General features: G+C 44.3%; 3 protein-coding genes across 10 annotated transcripts in view; 2 read left to right on the top strand and 1 right to left on the bottom strand.

Moving 5' to 3' along the window:
* PER3 (period circadian regulator 3) overlaps positions 1–8,301 on the top strand; it is a 36,388-nt gene extending 28,087 nt beyond the window's left edge. Inside the window, exons 21-24 of the mRNA XM_030508043.1 lie at positions 6,393–6,525; positions 7,131–7,385; positions 7,644–7,750; positions 8,219–8,301. Coding sequence (XP_030363903.1) covers positions 6,393–6,398 — 6 coding nt within the window. The 3' untranslated portion in view covers positions 6,399–6,525; positions 7,131–7,385; positions 7,644–7,750; positions 8,219–8,301. The remainder of the gene's footprint in view (positions 1–6,392; positions 6,526–7,130; positions 7,386–7,643; positions 7,751–8,218) is intronic.
* Positions 8,114–12,636, bottom strand: TNFRSF9 (TNF receptor superfamily member 9). 2 transcript variants are annotated; one of them, XM_030508073.1, is made up of 7 exons: positions 12,071–12,257; positions 11,870–11,986; positions 11,531–11,668; positions 10,997–11,063; positions 10,717–10,853; positions 10,363–10,497; positions 8,114–9,511 (listed from the first exon to the last, which is right to left on the bottom strand). In XM_030508073.1, the coding sequence occupies exons 1-7, from the start codon at positions 12,183–12,185 to the stop codon at positions 9,384–9,386; spliced, it is 837 nt and encodes a 278-aa protein (XP_030363933.1). In that variant the 5' UTR covers positions 12,186–12,257; the 3' UTR covers positions 8,114–9,383. The 2 variants fall into 2 exon arrangements, with proteins under 2 accessions (XP_030363933.1, XP_030363932.1); XM_030508072.1 differs by having other exon boundaries at positions 11,870–12,636.
* On the top strand, positions 11,619–21,516 carry PARK7 (Parkinsonism associated deglycase). 7 transcript variants are annotated; one of them, XM_030508076.1, is made up of 7 exons: positions 11,619–11,640; positions 15,602–15,735; positions 16,781–16,882; positions 17,500–17,559; positions 18,396–18,465; positions 20,058–20,144; positions 21,071–21,516. In XM_030508076.1, the coding sequence occupies exons 2-7, from the start codon at positions 15,646–15,648 to the stop codon at positions 21,229–21,231; spliced, it is 570 nt and encodes a 189-aa protein (XP_030363936.1). In that variant the 5' UTR covers positions 11,619–11,640; positions 15,602–15,645; the 3' UTR covers positions 21,232–21,516. The 7 variants fall into 7 exon arrangements, with proteins under 7 accessions (XP_030363936.1, XP_030363939.1, XP_030363941.1 ...); XM_030508079.1 differs by lacking the exon at positions 11,619–11,640 and adding an exon at positions 11,809–11,982; XM_030508081.1 differs by lacking the exon at positions 11,619–11,640 and adding an exon at positions 12,105–12,188.
* Positions 21,517–22,157: the final 641 nt, after the last annotated feature.

Below are 22,157 nucleotides of genomic sequence, written 5' to 3'. Positions count from 1 at the left end.
TCTAATCAAATGGTTGTGCCTTTAAATGCTCTTCAATATACTGTAAAATCCCATTAACATTACTGAAGTTCTTTCCCTGTGCTGAATTGTGTGATTATAAGTTGCAAAAGGATCTGCTTACTTTTTCCTTCATTGACATTTCCTGTTGAAGATTAATTTTCATATTACAAATTCAGTGAGTCCTAGGGCTAATTTCAGATTAACTACAACAGTCATCTGGAACAGGGGTATTTCTGCTGCAAGTCTAATTCAAAGAGAGCACACCCCATGCATGCATGGCTAAACGGTTGCCCAGAAAAGCTGTGGACTCTGTGAATCAGAATGGTTGAGGTCAGAAAGCACCTCTAGAAATCTTTTAGTCTAAACCCCCTGCTCAATGCAGGGTCAGCCAGAGCAGTTTGTCCAGGAGTGTATCCAGTCAGGTTTAACAGCTCCGAGGATGGAAGGGGACAGAACTTCAACACAAGGCTTTGACAAGGCCTTGGGCATCCCCAGGTAAGTTCAAATGCTTTGCTTTGAGCGTAGAGGTGGAAGAGGTGAGAGAGGGCCTGCAGAGGTCCTTTTAACCTAAACTTCTCTATCATCCCGTGTGTACAGAGGTCTAGTATTGGCTTACAGAACACTTGCTGCAGGTGTCTGAACTACAGATCCTGTTTCTCAGGACTCCTCTTTGCTGAAGTGAGTGGATACAACAAAATAATTTCTCACAGAATTAATATATTTTATACACCTCTTTCCCTGTGCTTCCCTATGAGAGAAGTAAGTAGCAAGAGAGGAATTCTCTCTCCTCATCTGAGTCATGCAACTCTTCATTCCAAAACTGCAGACAGTAATTAGGTCTGATTTGATACATGATCTCACTGTTGGTGCTGGATGCCCTGTACGATGCTTCTCCTTCAGTGAACTGTCAATGACAATGGCAATATCAATATTCGCTCTGAGCATCCTCCAGGGAAAGCTAATGAAGCACTCTTCACAAGCGACTGATGTCCTTTATCTTCTCTCAAGGAAGACTCAGCCTCTTAGAGCCATCATGAAGTGCGTCATGTGGAAGTCGGGCAACTTGCCCACAGCTTATTGCCTTTACTCAGACTTGAAATTGTCACTTAGACACTTTCCTCTACCGAAATGTCAAAGGCATTTTCCTCAGGGGACAGTGCACACGTCATCATGCAAAGCAAAGAAACAGCTCATCCTAAACAAAGGTACAAACCCCTGAACACATGGGTGAGGGACGTAAGTGTAAATTGCACTTTGAGAACTCGGGAATTGACTTAATTCTGATCAAAACTATTTTGTGGGGAATCTTATTGAAGTTTTATTCTAATAGACTTCCTTTCAAGTGCCTCAGTGTAAAATTAGAGGGCAGCAGTAGTCCAGATAAATTACTGAGCAATCTCTAAGTAGTAAGTATATGTTATCCTATCATGAAGTATTATTCTTAGTTATCAGAAGAAACAACTATTCTTAGTTTAAAATGATGGCTTGTGAAGAGTAAGTTGCTAATGAAAACTTAAAAGACACAACAAAACCAACCACCAAAAACACCCACCAAAATTACAGGAAAATAGTAAGGATGAAATCTAACCTGTAATGCGGAAGTTCTTTCCCCTGTTCTAAAGTGCATTATGATAAGCACAAGTTGTTATTTTAGTTGAGTATTGTGGCAGTTGGCAAGAGCAGGAATTTCAGAGAAGATGTGATTTAGCAGCAGCATTTGTATGAGGGACTTTTTCCTTGATAAAACTTTTGATGTAACTTTTTGGCTTGAATTTAGTAATCTGCAGATGAGCTTCTTTTATGTAAATGTCCAGCTCTTCCTTGAATTTTACTAGAATTTTTAACTTAACATCTTTTTTTCAATAAGTTATACATGTTGGCGGGTGGGAGAGAAAAAATACCTGTAGTATTGCTTACTTCCCTGCTAGGATCTCGCATAGCATTTCTCATTTTAGCCAATTATTCAGCTTTGTAACATGATTGTTAGATCTACTTTGCACACTGAAATAGCTGCCTTGTGAAATCATATGGCAGGAAAATCCCTTTCCTGCACATTATTTTGCATTGCCTTATGTGTACTCTGCACTCTAGAGTGTGCTGAGAACAGCCTGTTGGGAGATTCAGCAGATCAAAGGATCAAACCTAACCGTAACTTGGGCACTTGCAGTTAACTTCCTTTTTTGAAGATGCTGCTTCTGCCCACCGTGTGCTAACTGTAATGTAGCACACGTGGTGTGTGTTCTGTAGAACCAAATAGCAGCATCTGTGTATTTGGCTGTGCATAGTAGTATTTCTGTCTTCTGAATTTCTCTCAAAGTTATGTAGGATCTCTGAGAGGTTCTGACCTAGGTTTTCTTGCTCTGTGGTAGGCTGAAGGGGCAGAGGTGAGTACGTGTGCTTCACTGAAGACATACCTCTGCGTAAAAGAAGATGGCAGCAGGTCCATAGACCCTTCTGAAGATACTCTGCTGCAGAATTGGCAAACTGTCCAAAAATCTCTAGTAGAGGATCACAGCTGCCAAAACATTGCTCCTTTGTAGTATAGTTTCCACCAGTTTGGGAGGAAAAAACCCTCTTGATTTTTGGTCCTGCTGGGCTGGCAAACTGTAGTCTGGGTATATTCTCCAAGTGAAGCTTAACAAACTGGTCCTTAAATCCCCTGTCCTCTCAGCACTACAGAATTAGCAAATTGAAGCTTCACACTGTTGGATGTGAAGGAAAGTAAGTCTGGCATGACTGGAGCTTGGAAATACAGCACATCTTATGGGAATTGGGTTCTGGATAATGCAGCTGCAAACAGAGGAGCAGAGACCAGATCTTGAAATAAGGTTTCTTCCACCAAAAATGTAATGGAACTAACTATGCAATTGCAGTTTATTTTTAAAACTGCAATTATGAGAGCAGGGAAGTGCTGATACTTTTCTTAGTAGTTGGGAAGATGGGGTGGGCAGCCCAGGCTGTTGTCTTGCACTTGTTCTGGCTCAAAGTGAAGTTGTGCTGAAATATTAAAGCAGCAAATTGCAAAAGATGGATGAGGTATAAGAGGTGTCTTCCAGATATCCCTGTTTGAAACTACTTTATACTCTGTTAACTGCAGGGTGCAGATATTGGAGACCTATTAAGAGTTTCCTGTCTCTGAAGATGGTCCCGTTTCACTGTCTGCAAAGCAAGAAGCTAACAGCTTGCACCTAGAGAGGGCATGGAACAAAGGCAGTTTTGTCAGAGGTGTCCTTATGCTTTTCTTTATTTCCCTGTTCAAATGTTCACATTTGTGCACTTACTTCATTTACTGCAGAGCCTCAGGATCACTCTCATACCCGCAACTGATATGAGAGGACAAATTTCAAGTAGTTCTATAGAAGTTCAGTGTGTGGGCAGGAGCTATGGATTAATACAAGAAGTATCCTAATGATCACTGGCATTTAACTGCCCTACTCAGCGTAGGCAGTAAATGAATGGCTCACAAAAGCAGACTTTAATTTTTTACTTTGCTTTCCAAATGCATAATCCCTTTAATCCTTCACTACTTGGAGGTTTTTTGTTAATTAAATAGAATCTCTGCGGGCTCTGTGATTCATATTCCAGGACAAATACGTGTACTTAACAGGGGGAAAGTTGGCATAGGTCTCACTGGGCATCTTGAAGTTTAAAGCAGTTCTTTCAAGGTTATTTTGTAAATGAATGCATGTTTCTTGGCAATCAGCCATGTGGAATCTTCCCTTCACTGTTTGAGATGGATTCCACTTTATCAAATAGTTCCCACTACGAGCATGAACTGATTTTCTCTGTGGTGACTGGCTGACTTTGATCTGACTAGAGTGGAAAGCTGTCCCTGGGGATGGGAGTGATCAGCAGGATTAGGAATTAATAAAGGCGAAGGAAGCAGATACCACATCCTTGTCTCTGATTTGCCAAGTTGAATATTTCTTGCTATGCTGGAACTAAGTAATGGAAGCAAAGTCCTCTTTCCTGCAAGAATTCCCAGGGCAGATGGACAATATACAAGAGTTCTGAAGAGCAGTTGCTATTTAGCATGTTACTCTTACTCCTTCATATGCATTTTTTTTATGAGTAAAGCTTGTAACAGACAGAACTAACTGGTTATTTCTGAGCAAAGCCTGTAGGAAAGATGCAGAAATAAGAAAAATCCATGTGTACATGGAAGTGTAGGGTTTCCACGCTTGGAAGAGTGGGATTAGGACCTGTATCACAAGGAAAGGATATATATCTGATGTGCTCATTCTAGCACAGTGCGTTTCTCTTCATGGTCTTATAACTACCTCTTGCAGCTCCTTTTTTCTAATGTGCAGCAGAACCATGTGGTTAAGAAGAACCCTCATATAGCGGGAGGTGAAAGATGTGTAAGACCAGGAGAGGAAATGCTGCAGGTCTTTTGCAAAGAACAACACTCAACTAGCTTTTTAGATGCCATTTATGATGATTTTAAGGGTCTTTTCCAACTTAAACAATTCTATGGTTCCTGCTCTCATTCCATCCGTTTCTCCACTAGTTCTTGTGACAATCCTCCTTCCTTAAGCTGGAGAGGGTAATAGGGAGGTATTTCTGGCTGTTTGTAACTGCTCAGCTGTATTCTTGGCCTTTTCAGTTGAGAAAGTGGGTTGCTTTACAAAGCCTAGAGCATGCATGTCATATCCTATCCCAGCACTCGTATAGCTTTTCTAAAAATCCTCTATGAGACAAGCAGAATTTATGCTTAGAAGGAAATAATCCATTGACAACCACCATCTGTGGAGGCAGGATAGTGCAGGAAGCCTCCAAAGCGGTCTTCAAAGGTCTTTTCCAACCTGGTTGATTCTATGATTCATTTACTACTTGTTTCTGCGACCATACTAATATTTTATTTACATGATGATCTCTTTCTGTGTCATTAGGAATGGCTGGAAGAAGGTGCAGAAACAGTTATACAAGGAGGATAATTAGTAGTGCCACAGCACAGTAGATCCTTTTCCTGTTCTGTAATTCCCTGAGGCACATTTAATCACTTTTGAAAAGCACAGAAATGTTCCATGTTCCAGCCTCACTGTTCCATCTGAGAAGTATGTGATCATAGCCTACCCTGTTGATGAGTGCAGACATAGTGAGATGCAGTGACAAGAGAATATGTTATTGTCATATCCAATGGCTTCCTGAGTGCCTCTTCAGATTTCCAAATCCTCTAACTCAAGTTAAAGAAAAGATCAGCAGGTTCCTTTTCTCTTATTAGAACTCCTAACTATGAGGGAACCATCAAGCATGTTCTGTGGTTGCACATCTTTGTAATGTAATGCACTTACTGAGGTGTCCCACAGCAATTCAGAAAGATGCATTATTAAGGGTTGCTGTAATACTGGTAATGTGAATTGGGGAGGGGAAACCTCTGGCCGCCTGGTGACACTGGAGCTTGGTAAAACAGCTCTGGTGCTGAACTGCAATGTTGCAGCTCCTCTGGAGTCAATAATGTTTCCTCCCACCACTCCTTTCATATACCTGTTCACTGTATTTTCTACTCCAGATTAAGAATAATATGTTATGCTTTAGATACTTCAGTAAAATTTGCTTTAGGCAGTAAATACATGTTCTTTAGAATTGTGCTCTAATCTTTCAGAGTTGCTCTAAAATTTGTATAAAGCTGCGCTGAGTAAAAGCAGTGTGATACCTTTTTTTCCCCTTGCCTGGATCGTGTTCTCCAAATGGTTTATACATGTTCTAAGAGGAAAGAGTAAAACTATCAATGTTGTGAATATTAGAATGATTTTTTGGTTTAAATATAAATGTTTCTCAAGTCTATAGTGTTGTAGCTAAAGGCAAATGTCTCTTTCACCTCTCCATCCACCTTCCTCTTGTTTTCCAGAATTGTGTTTGTTCTGAACCTGCTGAAATGCAGGAGAAAAGTGAGCTAATGTAATAGGTTAAAACTGACTTAAATAGGTAACTCTGACATTCTATTTTGGCTTTGAAATGGCTTCTTTCAGTTTGGATTATGTAAACTGAGAGTAGATTTAACAGGTTTAAGATCCTTAAATTGAAGTAGATGTCTTTGTATGGGGTTTTGCACTTGGTAAATCGAATAAAACCTGATTTATTTTCTTCATGCAAACAGGCTAGACAAACAGGAGAGATTTTCCCTGATTTCAGCTGGTGTTCAGCTGGTGGTTTGGGGTTTTTTCATTAAAACACAATCCAGTTTGCTTCAGAGTATTGCAGGAATAGTCTGCTGCTTTAACTGGCAGGCACCCAGGAACTAGAAGGTGAAAGGAAAGAGTAGGTGATATCATAACAAACTCTTGCCAAATTGAGGTTAGAGGGAATTTCCATTTTCTTTGTAGATGGTATTAAAAGTTCTTATTTACAGTGAAGGCAATGATGGTATCAAACAGCCTTTTTCATTCCAGGGATAGAAGGATGCTCAGCCATCTGTTCCTGATGCAAAGCTAACGCAAAACCTGTGGGATGGAAAACCTCCTTTGACAGACTGTGAAGAAAGCTGTACCACGGAAGGCTTGTTCATAGCTGAGAGGAACTGAGGTAACACTTGGTGATGGAATAAGACTTTGTATGATTTTAATAGTGAAACTTACCTTGACTTTTTATCACCTGTTTAAAACGCAAGCAAGAGTGGTACAAGTTGCCTTTTAATACCATTTCCCATGTGTTAAGTGTCTTCAGAGTGGACCATCTCCTATGGAGGTTTTCACATCATTAGTCTTAGTCTCAGAATGATTATCAGAGAAGACAATCCTATCCTGTGAAGGATCTGATCCTGTGAAGGATCTGATAGACTGAAAATAAGACGTTATATTTTGCTTTGGAAAAATGGTGTGATGTTTATAGGTTTGAGAGGAGGTATTACTGTTTCAGTGTCTATCCAGAAGAAATGCACAAACATGCCTGTAGAAGAGAGGGAGGTGAGGAGCAGAAACCCTTTTGGTTTGAACCTTTTGCTTTCCTTAGCCACACAACTCTTGCAAGAAATTACAAAGCCAAGACATGCAACAAGCACAGTTTTAATTACTGATGCCAGTAACTGTGCCAGGAAATGGTGCTGGTTCTGGAAGCAATAAAAAAGCAGCAGGCTCCCCTGCTTAAACTTATCTATAAAGAGGATTTGTCTCCTTTTTCCATGCCTTCAGAACTCCACCTGACATCACCCAGGCCTCTGCACACAGTCTGGCTAAGAGGACACTTTCTGACTTCCAAGAAAAACAAATGGAAATGCAAAAAGCCTGCATCTGGCCTGTTACCTCATCCCCGACCACCCGGGCGGCTTCGGAGTCGTCCTGGCATTCCCGGTTCCATAAATTAGAAAGATTATTGAGACATGCACAGAAAGCGGACAACACTCAGAGCTCAGAAGGACTGATCCTGTGTTATTTCTACATGAACTGGTAGGTTTGTTCAGGTATTAAAGAATATGTATGTTCAGTAAAGGCTCTGGTGAAGCCAAGGTGCACGTGGTTGAATTATCCGCGTAATCCTTTGCTTGAAAGGAAGATTGCTCCTGATGTTTTATCAAGAGTGTATTTCCTTTCTGTGAATGACTATCCCTTGAAACAGTTCAGAAAGCCAGTTTTGGTGTAAATGTGTCCCTTATTCTCAGAAATCACTTTGCACATATTCAGGATTTTTTTGTTTCCTTTCCCCAGGCTTTGTTTTGATTCATGGGAATTTTAGGCCACTCCTGAAGCCTTGGTATAAAACAGCAAGATCAAACTGTCTGGGGAAACTGTTGTAATGAACACTTCATTGTTCAGTAAGTACCTTGACTTCTGCTTCAAGTACAGAAAAGAAAAATAAGGGCTTTGCACTGTCTTTGGAGCATTTCAAAATATATACAGAAAGCACTAAAAATGTAAAATTCCAACTGGTATCTCTCTTTCCGAAGGAGAAAATGCTGGATGTTCTGAATTTTTACAGGGTGTAGACATCAATTCTCATACCTTATTTGCGTATTAGAAACTAATCACAAGCAGAACGATTTTATCCTGTTCTAAGATACCATCCACTGGTGCAAAGGTTGCTTATGTGTGCTGTTCGTGCCTTTAAGTTTGTGAACTTGACATAACAGTCACTTAGTTCTCATGGTTGAAGGTACTAAAAAGGAGAAGACTTGGGCTAGGGATAAAAAGAAAGGTTTATTTAAATATGCTGAACTTCACAGTTCAGGCTTCAGTATCATGTTTATTTTCTCACATACTGTTTTATATTTACTGTATACAAGCTTATCAAAATGGGAATGTGTGGTCTGGTGAAAATCTGCTATTGTAATCTGCTGCTGCATGAAGAGAGGAGCTGTCATTCTTCAAACACAAGAACAGCATTCTCCAAGTTGAAATCACACAGAGGGGAAAATCACCCTTTACGTGATGCATTGGTGGGTTTTCATTCTATTTTTTGAATAACATTTACTGAAGAAATAAAATATTTGGGTTTGTAGAAGGTCGCAAATGTTGTGAATGCCATGACTCAAACATGCATTTCTTTTTTCTCTAAAAGACGAAAGTAACAGTAATTGAAATTGATCAAAGAGATAGATGTTAAGATCTTTCCAACCTCAGGGTTACAAAAATAGTACCAGAAATGTATCACATCTGCAACGTACATGTTTGCATCACCTAAAAGATCAGAGTTGAATGATGTAGCGCTGAAGGTGGTGCAGTCCAGCTGCACAGTAACATCTATTGCTAAGACCAAGTCAACCACAGCTTTTCTCAGTGTTTCCACTGCCTCTCTGAAGCCAATCAGTGTAATACAACAGCAGATGCAAGCTATTATGGAACACTTCGCAGCTCTAGATCTTTATGGCTTCCTCTCTCCTACATATAAGGTATGCAGGGGTCAGGCCAGGTATCTGTTTTTAGGGCTGATGGGACCTGAAATGAGGTCTATCTATTTGCACATGAAACCAAAGACTTTGGGGTTTGAGCCAAACTTTACGAGGAGCTCAAGCCCCATGATGATGGCTGGAAATGGTAATAGAGACCACGAGTGTTGCATATGGCTCCACTATGTGCTACAGATCTTCTTCTCAGTGTCAAATGCTTTCAGACTGCATGTATGGTTCAGGCACCATTTATAAGAGGGATCAGAAACCCATTCTGCCCTTCTATTACTACTTCTGAGTAACTGCAGAACTTCTTTCTACATGTAGATCAAGTACCACGTTTTAGAAATATAATTCCTAGTTGTAAAATGAAGTCAGCAAACTAGAGCTTTCTTAAAAAAATTATTTTTTGTTTATTTTTTGAGAGGTGGAAAAGATCCACTTTTTCCTCAGTGGCTATTTAACCCTCAGAAATTCACAAATTCTGATACCCTCTATTTATATAAATGGGTCCCTGTTCCAAAAGGAAATTCAAATGTGGATGACCTGGTCAGTCTAATTCCTAGTTCACCAAAAGATCTCCGAATTCTGTGGATTTGCCATGATCCTGATATTCACCTTGTTCTTCCTCTGGGAAGCGGCAGCTGCAGGCGTCATCTTCCTGAGTTGACTGTTCAGATGTGGTATGCACTAAAGAAAAAGATCAAGTATTCACTTTCTCTTTATTCAGGCACCTTATTTCACCCTTCCTCAGTCCCAAGTGCAGGATGGCAGCAAGAAAAATTCTTCTAAATGACTCAATGACCTGAAATTATTCCACTAGAGCTTGTACATGTGGTAAAACTCATCTGTCATACTTTGCTTTCCCTAATGCAACAGAGGCTGCTAGTGCTCTGTCATAGGAATGAAAGGAAGACCAACATGGAGTTGTTAGGTTTTTTGGAGTAATGCTATTGTCTCCTGTATTCAGAATTATACTAGAAAATCAAGCCCTTATCCCTAGGAAAGGGGAGAGAGAGAGAAATCCCAGCTAGAAACTACACTGGATGCAATTCCACCTCATCTTTGTGCTGAACTCTTCAGCTTCCCTGGGGCTTATTAGCTCTCGGGGTGCTGGATTGAGGCTGACTCTGCCTGAATCTGTGTAGCAGTACATCCTGACTGATATCCCCTCTTCTACTGCTGCCAGAGTTCAAAGACACTCTCTTTATGCCATGTATACTGCTTCTGAGCAGCCTCAACTAGAAAGTGCTATTGCCATGCATGCCAAGGATGGTACTTGGAAGTAATAAACTGCTCAGCTGAGCTTTTTCACCTCCCAGCAATACTTCTATGGGTATGCATGCACTTAATATGCAATGCTTATGGAACACCACAGCTATGGAAGTGCTTTCAACAATAAAAATTCCAAAACTTTTCCTTTCAGTTGTTGTTTCTGACTTGCAAGGCCAAAAAAAATGAAACTATCTTTGAAAGCATTTAAAAACCTGGATTCCTGATTTCTCATTTCAACAGTAAAAGCGGAACAGCATTTCTCTTACTTTTCTTGAAGACAGCGTGTAGTTTCTTTTTCTGCCAGATACTGAAGCATATGCATGAAGGTAGCAGAAACACTACGCACAACAGCCCAGCTACAGCAAGAGAAATTCTGATAATGTCCATCTGGAGGTCCTTCCCTAGGAAGCAAACAGTATTCTCTAAGAAGTGTTACAAAGCAGAATTCTACTGCCCTTGAATCAGCTGACAACTTTGTCTCCAAGTCTGCTTCTAGATAAGTCAGCAGATGGCAATAGACAGAGGACAGACTCTTGCTTTAAATGAGGTGAGGGCTATAGAATGTTTCAAAGTAAGTCATAACTCTTTAGCTCTATAAGCAATATTATACAATGACTCACCTGGCACAGTGATAGAAAATGGAATTGCAGGAGCCGTGGTATACAGAGTAGTGACTAAAGTGGGATTATCTGAAGTGTGTTTGCAAATGACATCTTTTGCTGCAGTTCCAGGCTCCAGGACCTGGTTTGCAGAGCACCTGGAAGACATTTAAAGCAAAACAGGAGGAGAGGGGGAAAAACCAAAACAACAAAAACAACCCCAAAGCAAACAAACCCACAACCAAACCAGAACCAGGGTCCAAATGTAATGGCCGTAGCAGTTATTTTTTACATTACTTACTTGGTCCAGTTTTTACAGGAGCCATCAGGCTGATCGTTAAAAGTTCCGTAGCGGCAAGCCTGGCAACCTTCAACAGACAAGGAGGTGTAAACTCGTACAAGATAACCATTTAAAACACCACGTGAAATTATTTTTGCCTGTTTGTACAATAGTTATATGAATGTGGATCATAATTACTATTTCATAAGCCGCTCTGAGTATTTGAGGCAAGTGTGAGCTATGGTCCAGTATGGTACTCTGCTACAGGGCCAGTTAATTGACACAGGATGCCACAAATAATGTGTCTTAGAGTTCCCAGCTCAGTTTCCCACATGATGGCGACAAAAGAGCCGTCATGCACAGAGAACTCATTAGTGCACTATTGGAGCTACACTTTGGTGGGTTTGTCTGCTTCTATGCAAACTGTTCATAGCAGTGTCAGCTTTTATCTTGTGAGATCCTAACTCTGACTGTTCCTGTGCAGTGCAAGAGGCAGGGATGCGTCTGGTGCAGCAAGCGCAGGAGCTTTCAATGGTCTGGGAAAGGCAACCTTACCGCTCCTGGTGCTCTCCTGGCCCACGCCGCAGCTCCGGTCGCAGCGGGAGCAGCCGTCGCCACTGCAGCGGTACCCCTCCTTGCACGTGCATTCAGCATCGCTTTTTGAGGTACATTCTTTTAAATACCTGAATATTCCTGACAGGTAGAAGCAAGTTTTCGGTTACCTGCACACTCAGGCCCGCCCAGTGCGGTGCAGCAAAGGCTCGGGACCTTTGCTCTTATACTAATTCGGCTTCAGCCAGAAGCCCCGCAGTTGCACCGCGCTGTTTTGCCAGTGCCGCTGTCACTCGCAGCGCCGCGTTACCCCCGACCTTGCGAGGACCCACTGCCCGGTACCTTCGCACTTCCGACACAGAGTGCAGACGTCGAGTCCCGCCGCGCTGGAGAACGTGTCGGGCGGGCACGGCCGGCAGCGCTCGCCCCGCCAGCAGTCCGCGCTCGCCACGAAGGTACCTGCGGGCCGAGACAGAGAGTGGCTACCGCGGGGCCGCGCCTGGCGCCCCGGCCCGCCCCAGCCCAGCCCGGGCCGGCCCTCACCCGCTGGGCATTCGGAGCCGCACGGCACTGCGGCCGCGGGCTCCGGACTCAGCGCCAGCGCCAGCAGCGCTGCCGGCAAGAGCGCGCGTTGCGCCCGCGCTGCCGCCGCTCCCATCGGGTCAGTGCGCGGCGGCGCGGCCCGAGGCACTGCGCGCGGGGCCGCTAGCGCCCGTCCTTAGGGGGCCGCCCCCGGAGGGCCCGGCTGCGTCAGCCCGGGGGCGGCGGGGAAACCCCGGCCTGGCGGGGGTTTCCGGGCTCCCCCCCACCCCGCGCAGCGCGACCCCCGGCTCTGCCGGGCAGCGCTCGCCGCTCCCCATCGGGGCTTCCCGGTGAGTCCTGCGCGGAATCCCCGCGGTGGCTTGCTGGCTGGAGCCGGCCTGTCCGTGCCCCGGGGTGCCCCGGCCGTGCCCCCGAAGGGCGAAGGGGAGAGCGCGGGTGGCGGGGCACAGGCGGACACGGCTGGGAACAGCTCGGCCGTGCCCGGGGTACCGCGCCTGGAGCCCAGCGGGACCCGAGCGCCGCGGCCTGGGGACGTGGGGGGGTGCCTGCTGCGCACGGCCCGCCAGCAGGGGCGCTGTACCCGGCCGCTATGCCCCGCTCCCTGCGGCTCCTCGTGGCCAATCCCCGCCCCTCCTGCACGGGCGCGTGGCCGCGGGCGGTGTCGGCCCCTGTGGGCCGGAGCAGGAGGCGGGAGGGAGCGCTCCGGGGCCCGGTGTAACGGGGAAGCGGCCGCCCCGGAGCGGCGCCTGGGGCACACGGCAGGCGGCAAGTCCGGGTTCACTAAAGCCCGCTATGGGCAGCTCGCACAAACCTCCCCGCGCCGGGAGCAGGAGCCCAGGAAAGCCCCCGGCGGGGTCCTGCCCCGTGACGTGCCGCCCCGCTGTGACACACGGGGCCGCTGCGGCCCTGGGGGGCCCCGTCAGCAGCTCGGGCTGTTGCACAACACCGAAACTTCCCAAAGCCGGGGAAAGCTGCCCCGGAGCCACGGTCCCGGGGAGTGGGTGCAGGTTAGGCAGAGCTTGGGGAACAGTGCTTGGGTCAGCGCTAGAGGTGCGAGGGCCGCTGAGGAACAGCAGCGGCAGCTCGCTTCGAAGGTACCTACTCGCCATTGCACTGCTGCAGGAGGGTGACACGGTCATGGCGGAGGGCTCCGAGTGAGCGGGATAAACCCGGGCCTCGTGCAGGCAGGGAGGACAGACGAGTGCCGGTCACGCCGGCGGAGCGCAGGGTTAAGCGGGTAGAAGGGGGCGGGCTGCGGCGCTGAGCAGGAGGGCGGTGCCGGGGGCGGGGGCTCCGCAGTCGCCCGCGCCACGGCTGAGGTGAGTCGCGGCCCGCGTTGCGCCACGGGCTCGGTGGCTGTGGCTGGAGGTGCCCCCTGAGGGCTGCGGGGGGTGCGTGGGGCCCCGAGGCCGGGGTTGCACTGCCCGAGGAGGCGCTGCGGCGGCTGCAGGCTGGGGGGAAGGCCGCCTGCTTGGTTTGTGGGGAGCGGGCCTTCCGATGCCTGTGCTGCGTGCGGTTGCAGGCCCTGCAGCCTCGCCCTGTGCCCCTTCTGGTCTTCTCAGATCCCCGCTGCGTCGTATGGCGCCGTGTCCTAAAATAAACATGAACGTGTAGGGCCGTGGCCTTTGCCAGGGAGCTGGTCACCGTTAAAGCTTCCCTTCCTGGGGCACTTTGCTCGGGGCACTGAAGGGTGCGATGTTTTTAAAGCTACCTTCTCGGAGTTTCTGATTCAACTGCTAGAACTCACCCCCTCGAGAAATGTGCGTGTACCCACGTAGGGGAGTATGTGTAGGTTGAAGGTTCGAGGCAGCCTGTGCATGTCCTGGCAATGAGAAGCAAACGGACAATTTTGCGTGGATAGTTTGTTAAACGAGGTGCCTGCTTGGTTCTGCCTGTTCTGAAAACGTTCTTGCCCTTGTAGCATATGCAGCATGGCAGCTATTTACATATGCACCCCCGTAAAGAACAGTACTAATGCTCAAGAATTGGTCAGTGTATTATGGTAAATGTCTAAGGGCAGTACGGAGAGACTGCATTTTGCTGGATTAGGGGAGAGAGAAATGCTTTCAGGATCAGGTGCCTATTTGCATCTAAAGAACTGATGAGAGGGATACAAAGTATGATCTACAGTATTTTTCTGTGATAAAAAGCAAATGCAGTATTTCCACATTGCGGCTATTCAGGTAGTCTATTGTTAGTCAAATTCATACATATTTATGTATGAATTCAGATGTATTCATACAAATTCATAGAAAATTATTTTGCCAAATCACCATGTCCCTTGAAGACGAATTGCTAAGAAGCTCCATGTTGTCCTGAAGTTGTTGCTAATACTTATCATTTGATTGTACTTGTTCAGTTGGCCTGCATTGACAGCACATAAAGCTGCTCTAAAAGTAGGATTTGCTACACTGAGTTAGTCTGCTTGGGCTGGTTCTGCATGCTGCGTGCTGCAGGATGTTCTGCTGTATATTTGTCCCTGCTCATGGCAGGGGGTGGAACTAGATGATCTTAAGGTCTTTTACAAACCTGACTATTCTATGATTCTACATTATTGCATTCTAGAAATAGTGTCTTTCTGAAGGAGGCTAACAGTAGGGATTGAACCTGGAAATAGGTGAAGTTGAAGCAGGATGAGGGGATGGGTTTCTTTCATGTAGGCAACTAAACATGGATCTCCTTTTATGAAATGCTCCCAGATGGTTCTTGCATTTCTGGAAGGAAAGTCCCTACACAGGGAAAAAAAGTCCTGTGTCATAGGGTGGATGACCTGTAAAATGCCTGCTTAAATCACAGATGCTTTCACAGGCTTCTGTCGGACAAGTATAAGTTAGTGCGTGTTTTACATGATGTAGTTAAAGTTACTTTAACTTAACCTGCAAATGGAAATTTGGCCATTCACCTCAACTTGAATTTAAGAGCTAAAAAAAAAGCCTAGTTTGTTCCATTTGCTAAATCGTGTGCTCTGCTCCCCCATCACACATGCACATGCATTTCTCCCCCACAAAATTGTGAAATACCCAGAAAAATCTGTTGCTGAGGTTTTGCAGGGTCGAGTCACTATAAGTCACAGGAAACTCTTCATTCATGCTGTGTGGAAACTAAATACCAGCTATGAGGTCAAAGCTCATGCAAGCCCTTTTTGTAAATGCTGACCTGGGTAGGAGTCGGTAGTCTGGGTATGAGTGAGGGTGTGCAAATTGAAAACAGCGCTACCACCCACCCTGAGCCCTGCTCTCTGGCAGACTCTGTCATGTAGAGTCTTGATTAGGCCATTGGTGCTGATGTGCTGTGCCTCCCACTGCACAAATGCCTTAATCCCTCAACACCATAATGCATTCTTTGTAGAAAGCTCTTTATTTAAAAGGGATTGCTATGAATATGAATTGAAGCTAGTGAACCATTTTGAGGTGGCTTAAATGAAAGATAATGCAAAAATGCAAAATACTCACTAGTAAACATTTGGAAGGATTTGCAGTAGGGGATTTGCCTTCTAACCACAGTGTCTCTTTCTGTCTCCCCTCTCCTCAGCTCTTCTGTTCACAACCATCAACTAATAACAACTTCTCAAGATAATGGCCTCAAAAAGAGCATTGGTGATTCTAGCAAAAGGGGCAGAGGAAATGGAAACTGTAATCCCCACTGATGTTATGAGAAGAGCTGGGGTGAGTATGCAGACAGTGAAAAGGTTTTTGTGAGTGCTTGGTCAAGGGAAAATCTTTGCCTGAAGTTGATGTTCACTGTGAGGAGTTCAAGGTGTGGCCTGTTGTATGAAGTGAAAATGTGCCTTCCTACTGGTTAGCACATATTTGTGCCCTGGTCCAGATAAGCATGCATGACAAGTGACATTTGTGCAAAGATAGCCTTTTAAAATACAAACCTCATGTGGACTAGAGCAGATGTCTGAAGTAAATCTTACTCTCTCAGGAAACACGGCTACTCCCATGCACAGTAACAGGAAGTGCTTTTCTTCTGTGGGGGTCCGAACAGCTCAGTACATTACAGCTCATGATATTACATAGCTTTTCTTGAGCTACATTTAAAATCCTGTTATTAACTGGAGTTCTGTCTGGAGGGATTTCTCATGCTCTTTGTTATGTTTGCAACTGTAGCAGTGTTATCTGATTAGATGTGAAAATAAGATTTTACATAAACACACCAACTTCACGTGTATAGAAATGGCTAAAATTAAAATTACCTTCTCGCACCACATTTGTCATTCCATTAATATACTCCCCATTTTGGCTGCCATAAGAAGGACAAGCTTGCCTGCTTATTTAGTGAATGTGAGCTGTGCCATGCACATCTATGATGTTAGAACCAGGGATCTAAAAGTCAAGAGAGAAAACCGAAGATGCCGTAAGTGCATTTGAGGATGGCTTGAGCCTGCAAAGAGACTTTTAATTCATTATCTGATCTACTTAGTCCAGCTCTCCTGAGTTGTATTGTTTTGTTTTATTTAAATCCTGTGGGATTTAAATGTCCTGTTTGAAAAGTTGAATTATTAGAGGTATTTGTTAATCTTTAGGTGAAATCACTGCTTACCTTGTGCATTTGGACTTAATCATGGTTTGGGGAAGCTTAAGTGTTCCTTGTTCTTGACAGTTTTCAGTAGTGCTTTGCTTATTCTATGTACTACTTAAGATACTAACAGATAAGTACAATGCCCTGAATTCTTGAATTGTAATGATACCAATATTCTTCTGTTAGATAAAGGTGACTGTTGCAGGCCTCACAGGAAAAGAACCAGTGCAGTGCAGTCGAGATGTCTTCATTTGCCCTGATGCCAGTCTTGAGGATGCCAGAAAAGAGGTTGGTCATCATCCTGATCTAATGTAATCGCCAACATTTCTCGCAGTTTCAGAGGTGAATTTGGAAAGCTTATGCATTACCTTTAGAAATATGGTACACGTTATGGTAGCTCTGTGCAGTAGTGAATCACAGAGTTGCACACCCAGCAGCGCTCCCCTTCAGTGTTGTCCTGTTTCGTAGCAGGCAAGGATCAGGCAGATTTCTCCATTCTGCACAGGTATTTGGTTTTGCAAAGCATTAAACATAGAACTTTATTTTGCATGTTAGTCAGCCCAGCAAAAACACCTGAAAAGTTCAGATGGGAAGCTAAAGGATGCTATAATTAGACCTGTACAGTAAGATTAGAGCAAAACCACAATGCAAGAGCTGCCATTTGCTTGCTGAAACAAGTGCACTTGGCTTAAAAGATAGTTCTGTAACAGACTTGATCAATAATATGCTCTTCCTGGAGCAGGAAACGGTATTTTGTTCCATAATTGGAACTGGTTCTCTGATTGTAAAGTGTTCTTCAATGGAAGAAAGGTAGATCCTTTTGCTTCTCACTCCACTCAGCTGTAGTGGCCTTAAACCAGTGTAATGTATGTACAACAGAACAATTTTATCTTTTGTTTGTTTAGGGACCTTACGATGTCGTGGTCCTGCCTGGGGGTAACCTTGGAGCTCAAAACTTGTCAGAGGTAAAGTTCTGGTATCTTAAAGATTCACGGGCATCCTCACGAGTAGTGGGTGGTCTACACTTGCTTAGTAATTCTGCAGATTCAGTTCATCTTCTGAATGAATCAGGAAACTAATTGTCTTAAGTCTTTCTTGTAAACATATAGGTGGGAGACCTGGGCAAATTCTTGGTCTTGAATACCTACTTAAGCAGAATAAAAATGGAAGGGTGCTCTGTATTGTGGGAAAAAAAAATCTCTGTTCATAATCATATGAAGATGAAACAGTTGCAAATGAAGATGTAATTCCATGAAATATAAACCAGGCTGAACCCACAGGACTCTGCTCAAGAATTCTGTCTCTGGTGCCAAATTGCTGTAGTGGTAGTATAAATACTTTGTGGAAGGCAGGCGGACAAACAAGTTGATCTATCAGATAGGATTTAGATGGTATCACACAGTTTGTAAGCCCTGGAATATGAGTCAAATATCCCATATAAATTTTCTTAAGAACTATAGAGACTGTTTGGCGGTATCTTATGAATCTTTCTTATTTGCCTTGCAAAGATTTTGAACAACAACTTTCTATGACCAGGGATAAACTAGCTTTGTCATGGGCCAAGTACTTCCTTGCAGTTCCGTCTGCCTTCCTTGCTCATGCCTTGTGGAATGAGTATTTATTGGTTTCAGGTTTTCTCCTCCTTAGTGTTTTCATTGGCCTCTGTTCTGAGGCAGGATGGGGAGCTGTCAGCTGGTTTTCTTTGTAAAATTTGCTTATGAATTTGCAGTGGAAAATGTTTCAACCATGCTTCAAATAATCAACCCCAAACAATGACTTCTCATATGATCTCTTCATACAGTCTCCTGCTGTGAAGGAAATTTTGAAGGACCAGGAAAGCAGAAAAGGCCTGATTGCTGCTATATGTGCAGGTGGGTTAACAGGGTGCCTTGCTTTGTAAAGCATGTGGATGTTTTGAAGGGGCGTGCAGGCAGTTTCCTGTCTTAGAAATCTGTATTCCTGTAATTTAGTAGCAGGGATTTATATTATACATGCACCCATCAGCGTCTAAATGTAACAGAGGAATCTCTAAAATCCTGTGAACACTTATCCTGCAAGTTCTGCTTGCCACCCAGTTCTTTCCAATCAGTTGTGTTACTGTCTTTAAAATAAAAAGTGGAAGGTAACATGCTAGGATTTTGTACAAAATACGTGCTTATTCTGGTGATCTTTCTGCGAGGGCACAGTGCTGGCAGGACATCATTGCTGTAAATTTATCTCACATCTCCTCTCCTGCCCTTTAGCTTCAGAAGGAAGGCTGTAAATATAGAATTACAGGCTCATCCTTCCTCATCTGTGTGGTGGCAAAAGATGGAATTACCCTGAGGAGAGGGTTGTCTGCTTACCTATTCTGCACAACTAGGTATCCAGTCCATTCCTTTGTAAGATTTGTATGGAACAAAGCACGATTTAAAATTACCAGTGCTCCCAACTGAACCGAGGGGCTGGCCTAGGTACCTGTAGCTGGGACAAGGAGAGTGGTGATGAGTGTGTAAAAGACAGTCTGACAGAGTGTGTTTGTGGAGTGTTTTCTGGTACATTGCTGGGGTTTTGGTTTCTTCAGTTAGGTAAAATGCTTAGAGAGATGTGAACGCTCTTGAACTTGGCTATGTCAGTCTTCTACTTCTCCATCTCTTGCAGAACAATCTCAAATTCATGGTTGCCCAATAAAGGCCTTTGCTTGTAATCAGCACAGTTAGTTTATTTAGGTATAATGATTCTTAGACCTGATTCCAACATAACACAAAGAAGGTTATTTCCCAGACTGTATCTGAAACAATTCAAACATACAGAAATGAAATTCACATTAGGCAAATCCTCCCTTCAGGTTTTTTTTTGAATTTCCGTAAGGATTTTTTGGTCAGATGACCTAACACTTCTTGACACAAAGTCCTTCCTCAATTCAGGCCAAGAAGGAAGTATGAAAAGAAAAGGGAAAGACTGCTAAAATCAAAAACTTAGCAGTTAATTAGTCCATCATCTGTCCAAGATACTGCTTGGCACACAATTGCAACATGTAAAGACTTGCTCAAATGAAATTTTATCTGTAAAGCCTCTGAATTCAAGGCTTAACAAGGTCATAAAGTAAAAGGACCTTGTTAATGTCTTTTAGTTTCAGGCAGTGTTAAATAAAATGTATTATCTGGACATGAAATGACCATTGTTCACCTTCAAGGCAGCACAATCGTTGGTAGGACGCTGCATGCACTGGGTGCTCCCTAAACCACCTCTTTTCCTCCTGTGTTTCTCTGCATAGGGCATTTTGTGTGATAGAATGGGAGGGATTATCCAGCTGTGTTCTCTTTGAGGCCTTTTGCTTCAGAGATATGGCTGGCATAGTTTTATGAAAAGTAGTCTGACCACAGTGAGCTTTGGCCCCTTGAGGGCCTGGTGCCTGAACATGTGTTCTGAAACGTCTCTGTAGCAGGAAGCAGTTCCTCACTGGTGCTTTGTATCCTTACAGGTCCTACTGCCCTGCTGGCACATGGGATAGGGTTTGGGAGCAAAGTCACAACACATCCTTTGGCCAAAGATAAGATGATGAACGGAGGTATGTAATGACTTTTCTAAGTTTCTCTCTAAACCCTTCTCAGGTTTTATGTTATTTTTTAGCTGAACCCTTGATGTAAAGAAAGGAAAATAGCTTTTGTATCGTATTTTGTATCTCTGAATTGCCATAATGTTTTCCTGAATATAATCACAATTCAACTGAATATGCTAAGACTGTATTTCCAAGTCTGATTAACCTGAAAATACAGGGCTCTATTAACATTCTCATCCTTGGGGAAAATACAGTGCTGCTGTTATATTAGGAGCATTTTTTTCCTCATTATCCTCTTGAGGCTGAGCCATCTCTTGCCGTTTCGGTTCTTTGCCTCAGTGCTGCCAAGAGCAAACCCCAGTGGCACCCTTCCTGCTCTCCCATGAGTAATGCTTTCATGCTATGAGCAGCCGATGGGTCCACACTTCCTTTTCATACCTGACGGAAGTAGTGGTGAAACACTATTAAGAAGTCATTCTGTGACCATTAACAAGTCTGAAGGGGAGCAGATGGCAGGGTTCCTCCAGTTTCCTCTCCATGCCCTTGGAAAAAAGAAGATTGTGAACAGCTACCCAAAAGCAGTCTGACTTCCAAAAGTAACCTCACAGGAGCTGACAGGCACAGCGAGCGCTTCTTGATGAGCTTGTAGAATCCAGAGGTGCATTCCCATACTGCTGCCAGAGCTCCCTGCAGGCTCTTTTCCTCTGAGGACTGCAGGCAGTGAGGACCTGCTTGGTTCCAAAGGGGCAGGGGTCCAGAGCCCGAGGCAAGCTGGGTCCTTCTGTGGAGCATGATGCCGTTGTCACTGCATGCTGGCTGCCATCAGGGCCTCAGGCAGCAAGTGACGGTGTCCTGGCAGGCACGTCTGTGCTCTGCAGCATCTGTGGGCGCTGAGCTGGAGACTGACCCTCTTTCTGTTGTGTGTCCTCCCCAAGCACACTACAACTACTCCGAGAGCCGCGTGGAGAAAGACGGGAACATCCTCACCAGCCGCGGTCCTGGTACCAGCTTTGAATTTGGGTTGGCCATTGTGGAAACACTGATGGGGAAAGAAGTGGCCGAACAGGTGAAGGCACCCCTAATACTGAAAGAGTGAAATTCTGGCGGGGGCCAGGGAGTAGGAGAATTTCAGATAGAGAATCTCATCCTTTGTGGAATAACAGTAAGATGCACTGTTGTAAATAGAGTCTAATTAGCAACTGTACTTTCCCTACTCTGGGACACCCTAGCAAACCAGTGGTCTTTATTCCTGGAAAAAGAACCTGTTAGCAAAAAGCTTCACGATGAAAAAACAGTCAGCATCTAATAATCTTAGTTAGCTCTTGGCATTTAAATCACATGGGAAAATGTTGGCTAAGTAAATAAAAATGAAGCAACCCTGCTTGTGTGTTTTTTTCTTTGCGTGTTTCCTTCTAACCCAGACCTATGAAACCTTTTTTACCACTATGGCCAGCAATGTACTATTCAAAACGACTTCTGTTTAGAATCTCACACAGTTTTCCTCAAGTATGAGCTGAAATGAGAAGGTGGTCAAGCACTGGAACAAGCTCCCCGAGGAAGTGGTCATGGCCCCAAGCCTTTCTGTTCAAGAAGCATTTGGACAACACTCATACATACATTGTTTAGCTTCTGGATTGTCCTGCGAGGAGTCAGGAGTTGGACTTGATGACCCTTGTGCAGTTTTCTTAACCTTGTCAAGCACCCTGGAGCTCCTGCAGCTAGCAGGTTGTCCATGATACTGTTGGAATTTTGTCTGTGTTAAATGATTGCAGATCCACTGAGCTATTTAAGCAACTAATAATCAGCATAAAGCATCAAGTTTGGATTTAATAGCTTACCACCAATAGCAGTGCTGTTTCTGCTTACCGTAAATTGGAACTTGCAACAAGCCTGGCTTAAGTGAGCATATGTCAGTTTAGAGGAGTTGCTGGGCTCTGAGTTCCTCTCTGGAGGAAGTAGTGGGGCTGTATCCTCATGTGAATTAAGAATTTGGGATCAATCTTTGTCTTTGCTCCCTTTCTT

This window comes from Strigops habroptila, chromosome 16 (assembly GCF_004027225.2).
Source record: "Strigops habroptila isolate Jane chromosome 16, bStrHab1.2.pri, whole genome shotgun sequence".
NCBI lineage: Eukaryota > Metazoa > Chordata > Aves > Psittaciformes > Psittacidae > Strigops > Strigops habroptila.
Note: the sequence above shows the minus strand (reverse complement) of the source record. Positions and strands in the feature narration are given on the sequence as shown.

What these genes read in the sequence shown, in the direction of transcription:
- TNFRSF9 (XM_030508072.1), bottom strand. Translation starts at nt 12,185, where the DNA reads ATGGGAGCGGCGGCAGCGCGGGCGCAACGCGCGCTCTTGCCGGCAGCG. An exon ending in CCAGGAGAGCACCAGGAGCG is followed by an intron (nt 11,064 to 11,530) that starts GTAAGGTTGCCT and finishes TGTCTGTTGAAG; the next exon opens with GTTGCCAGGCTTGCCGCTAC. An exon ending in TCCTGTAAAAACTGGACCAA is followed by an intron (nt 10,854 to 10,996) that starts GTAAGTAATGTA and finishes AATGTCTTCCAG; the next exon opens with GTGCTCTGCAAACCAGGTCC.
- PARK7 (XM_030508076.1), top strand. Translation starts at nt 15,646, where the DNA reads ATGGCCTCAAAAAGAGCATTGGTGATTCTAGCAAAAGGGGCAGAGGAA. An exon ending in TTGAGGATGCCAGAAAAGAG is followed by an intron (nt 16,883 to 17,499) that starts GTTGGTCATCAT and finishes TTGTTTGTTTAG; the next exon opens with GGACCTTACGATGTCGTGGT. An exon ending in GATTGCTGCTATATGTGCAG is followed by an intron (nt 18,466 to 20,057) that starts GTGGGTTAACAG and finishes GTATCCTTACAG; the next exon opens with GTCCTACTGCCCTGCTGGCA.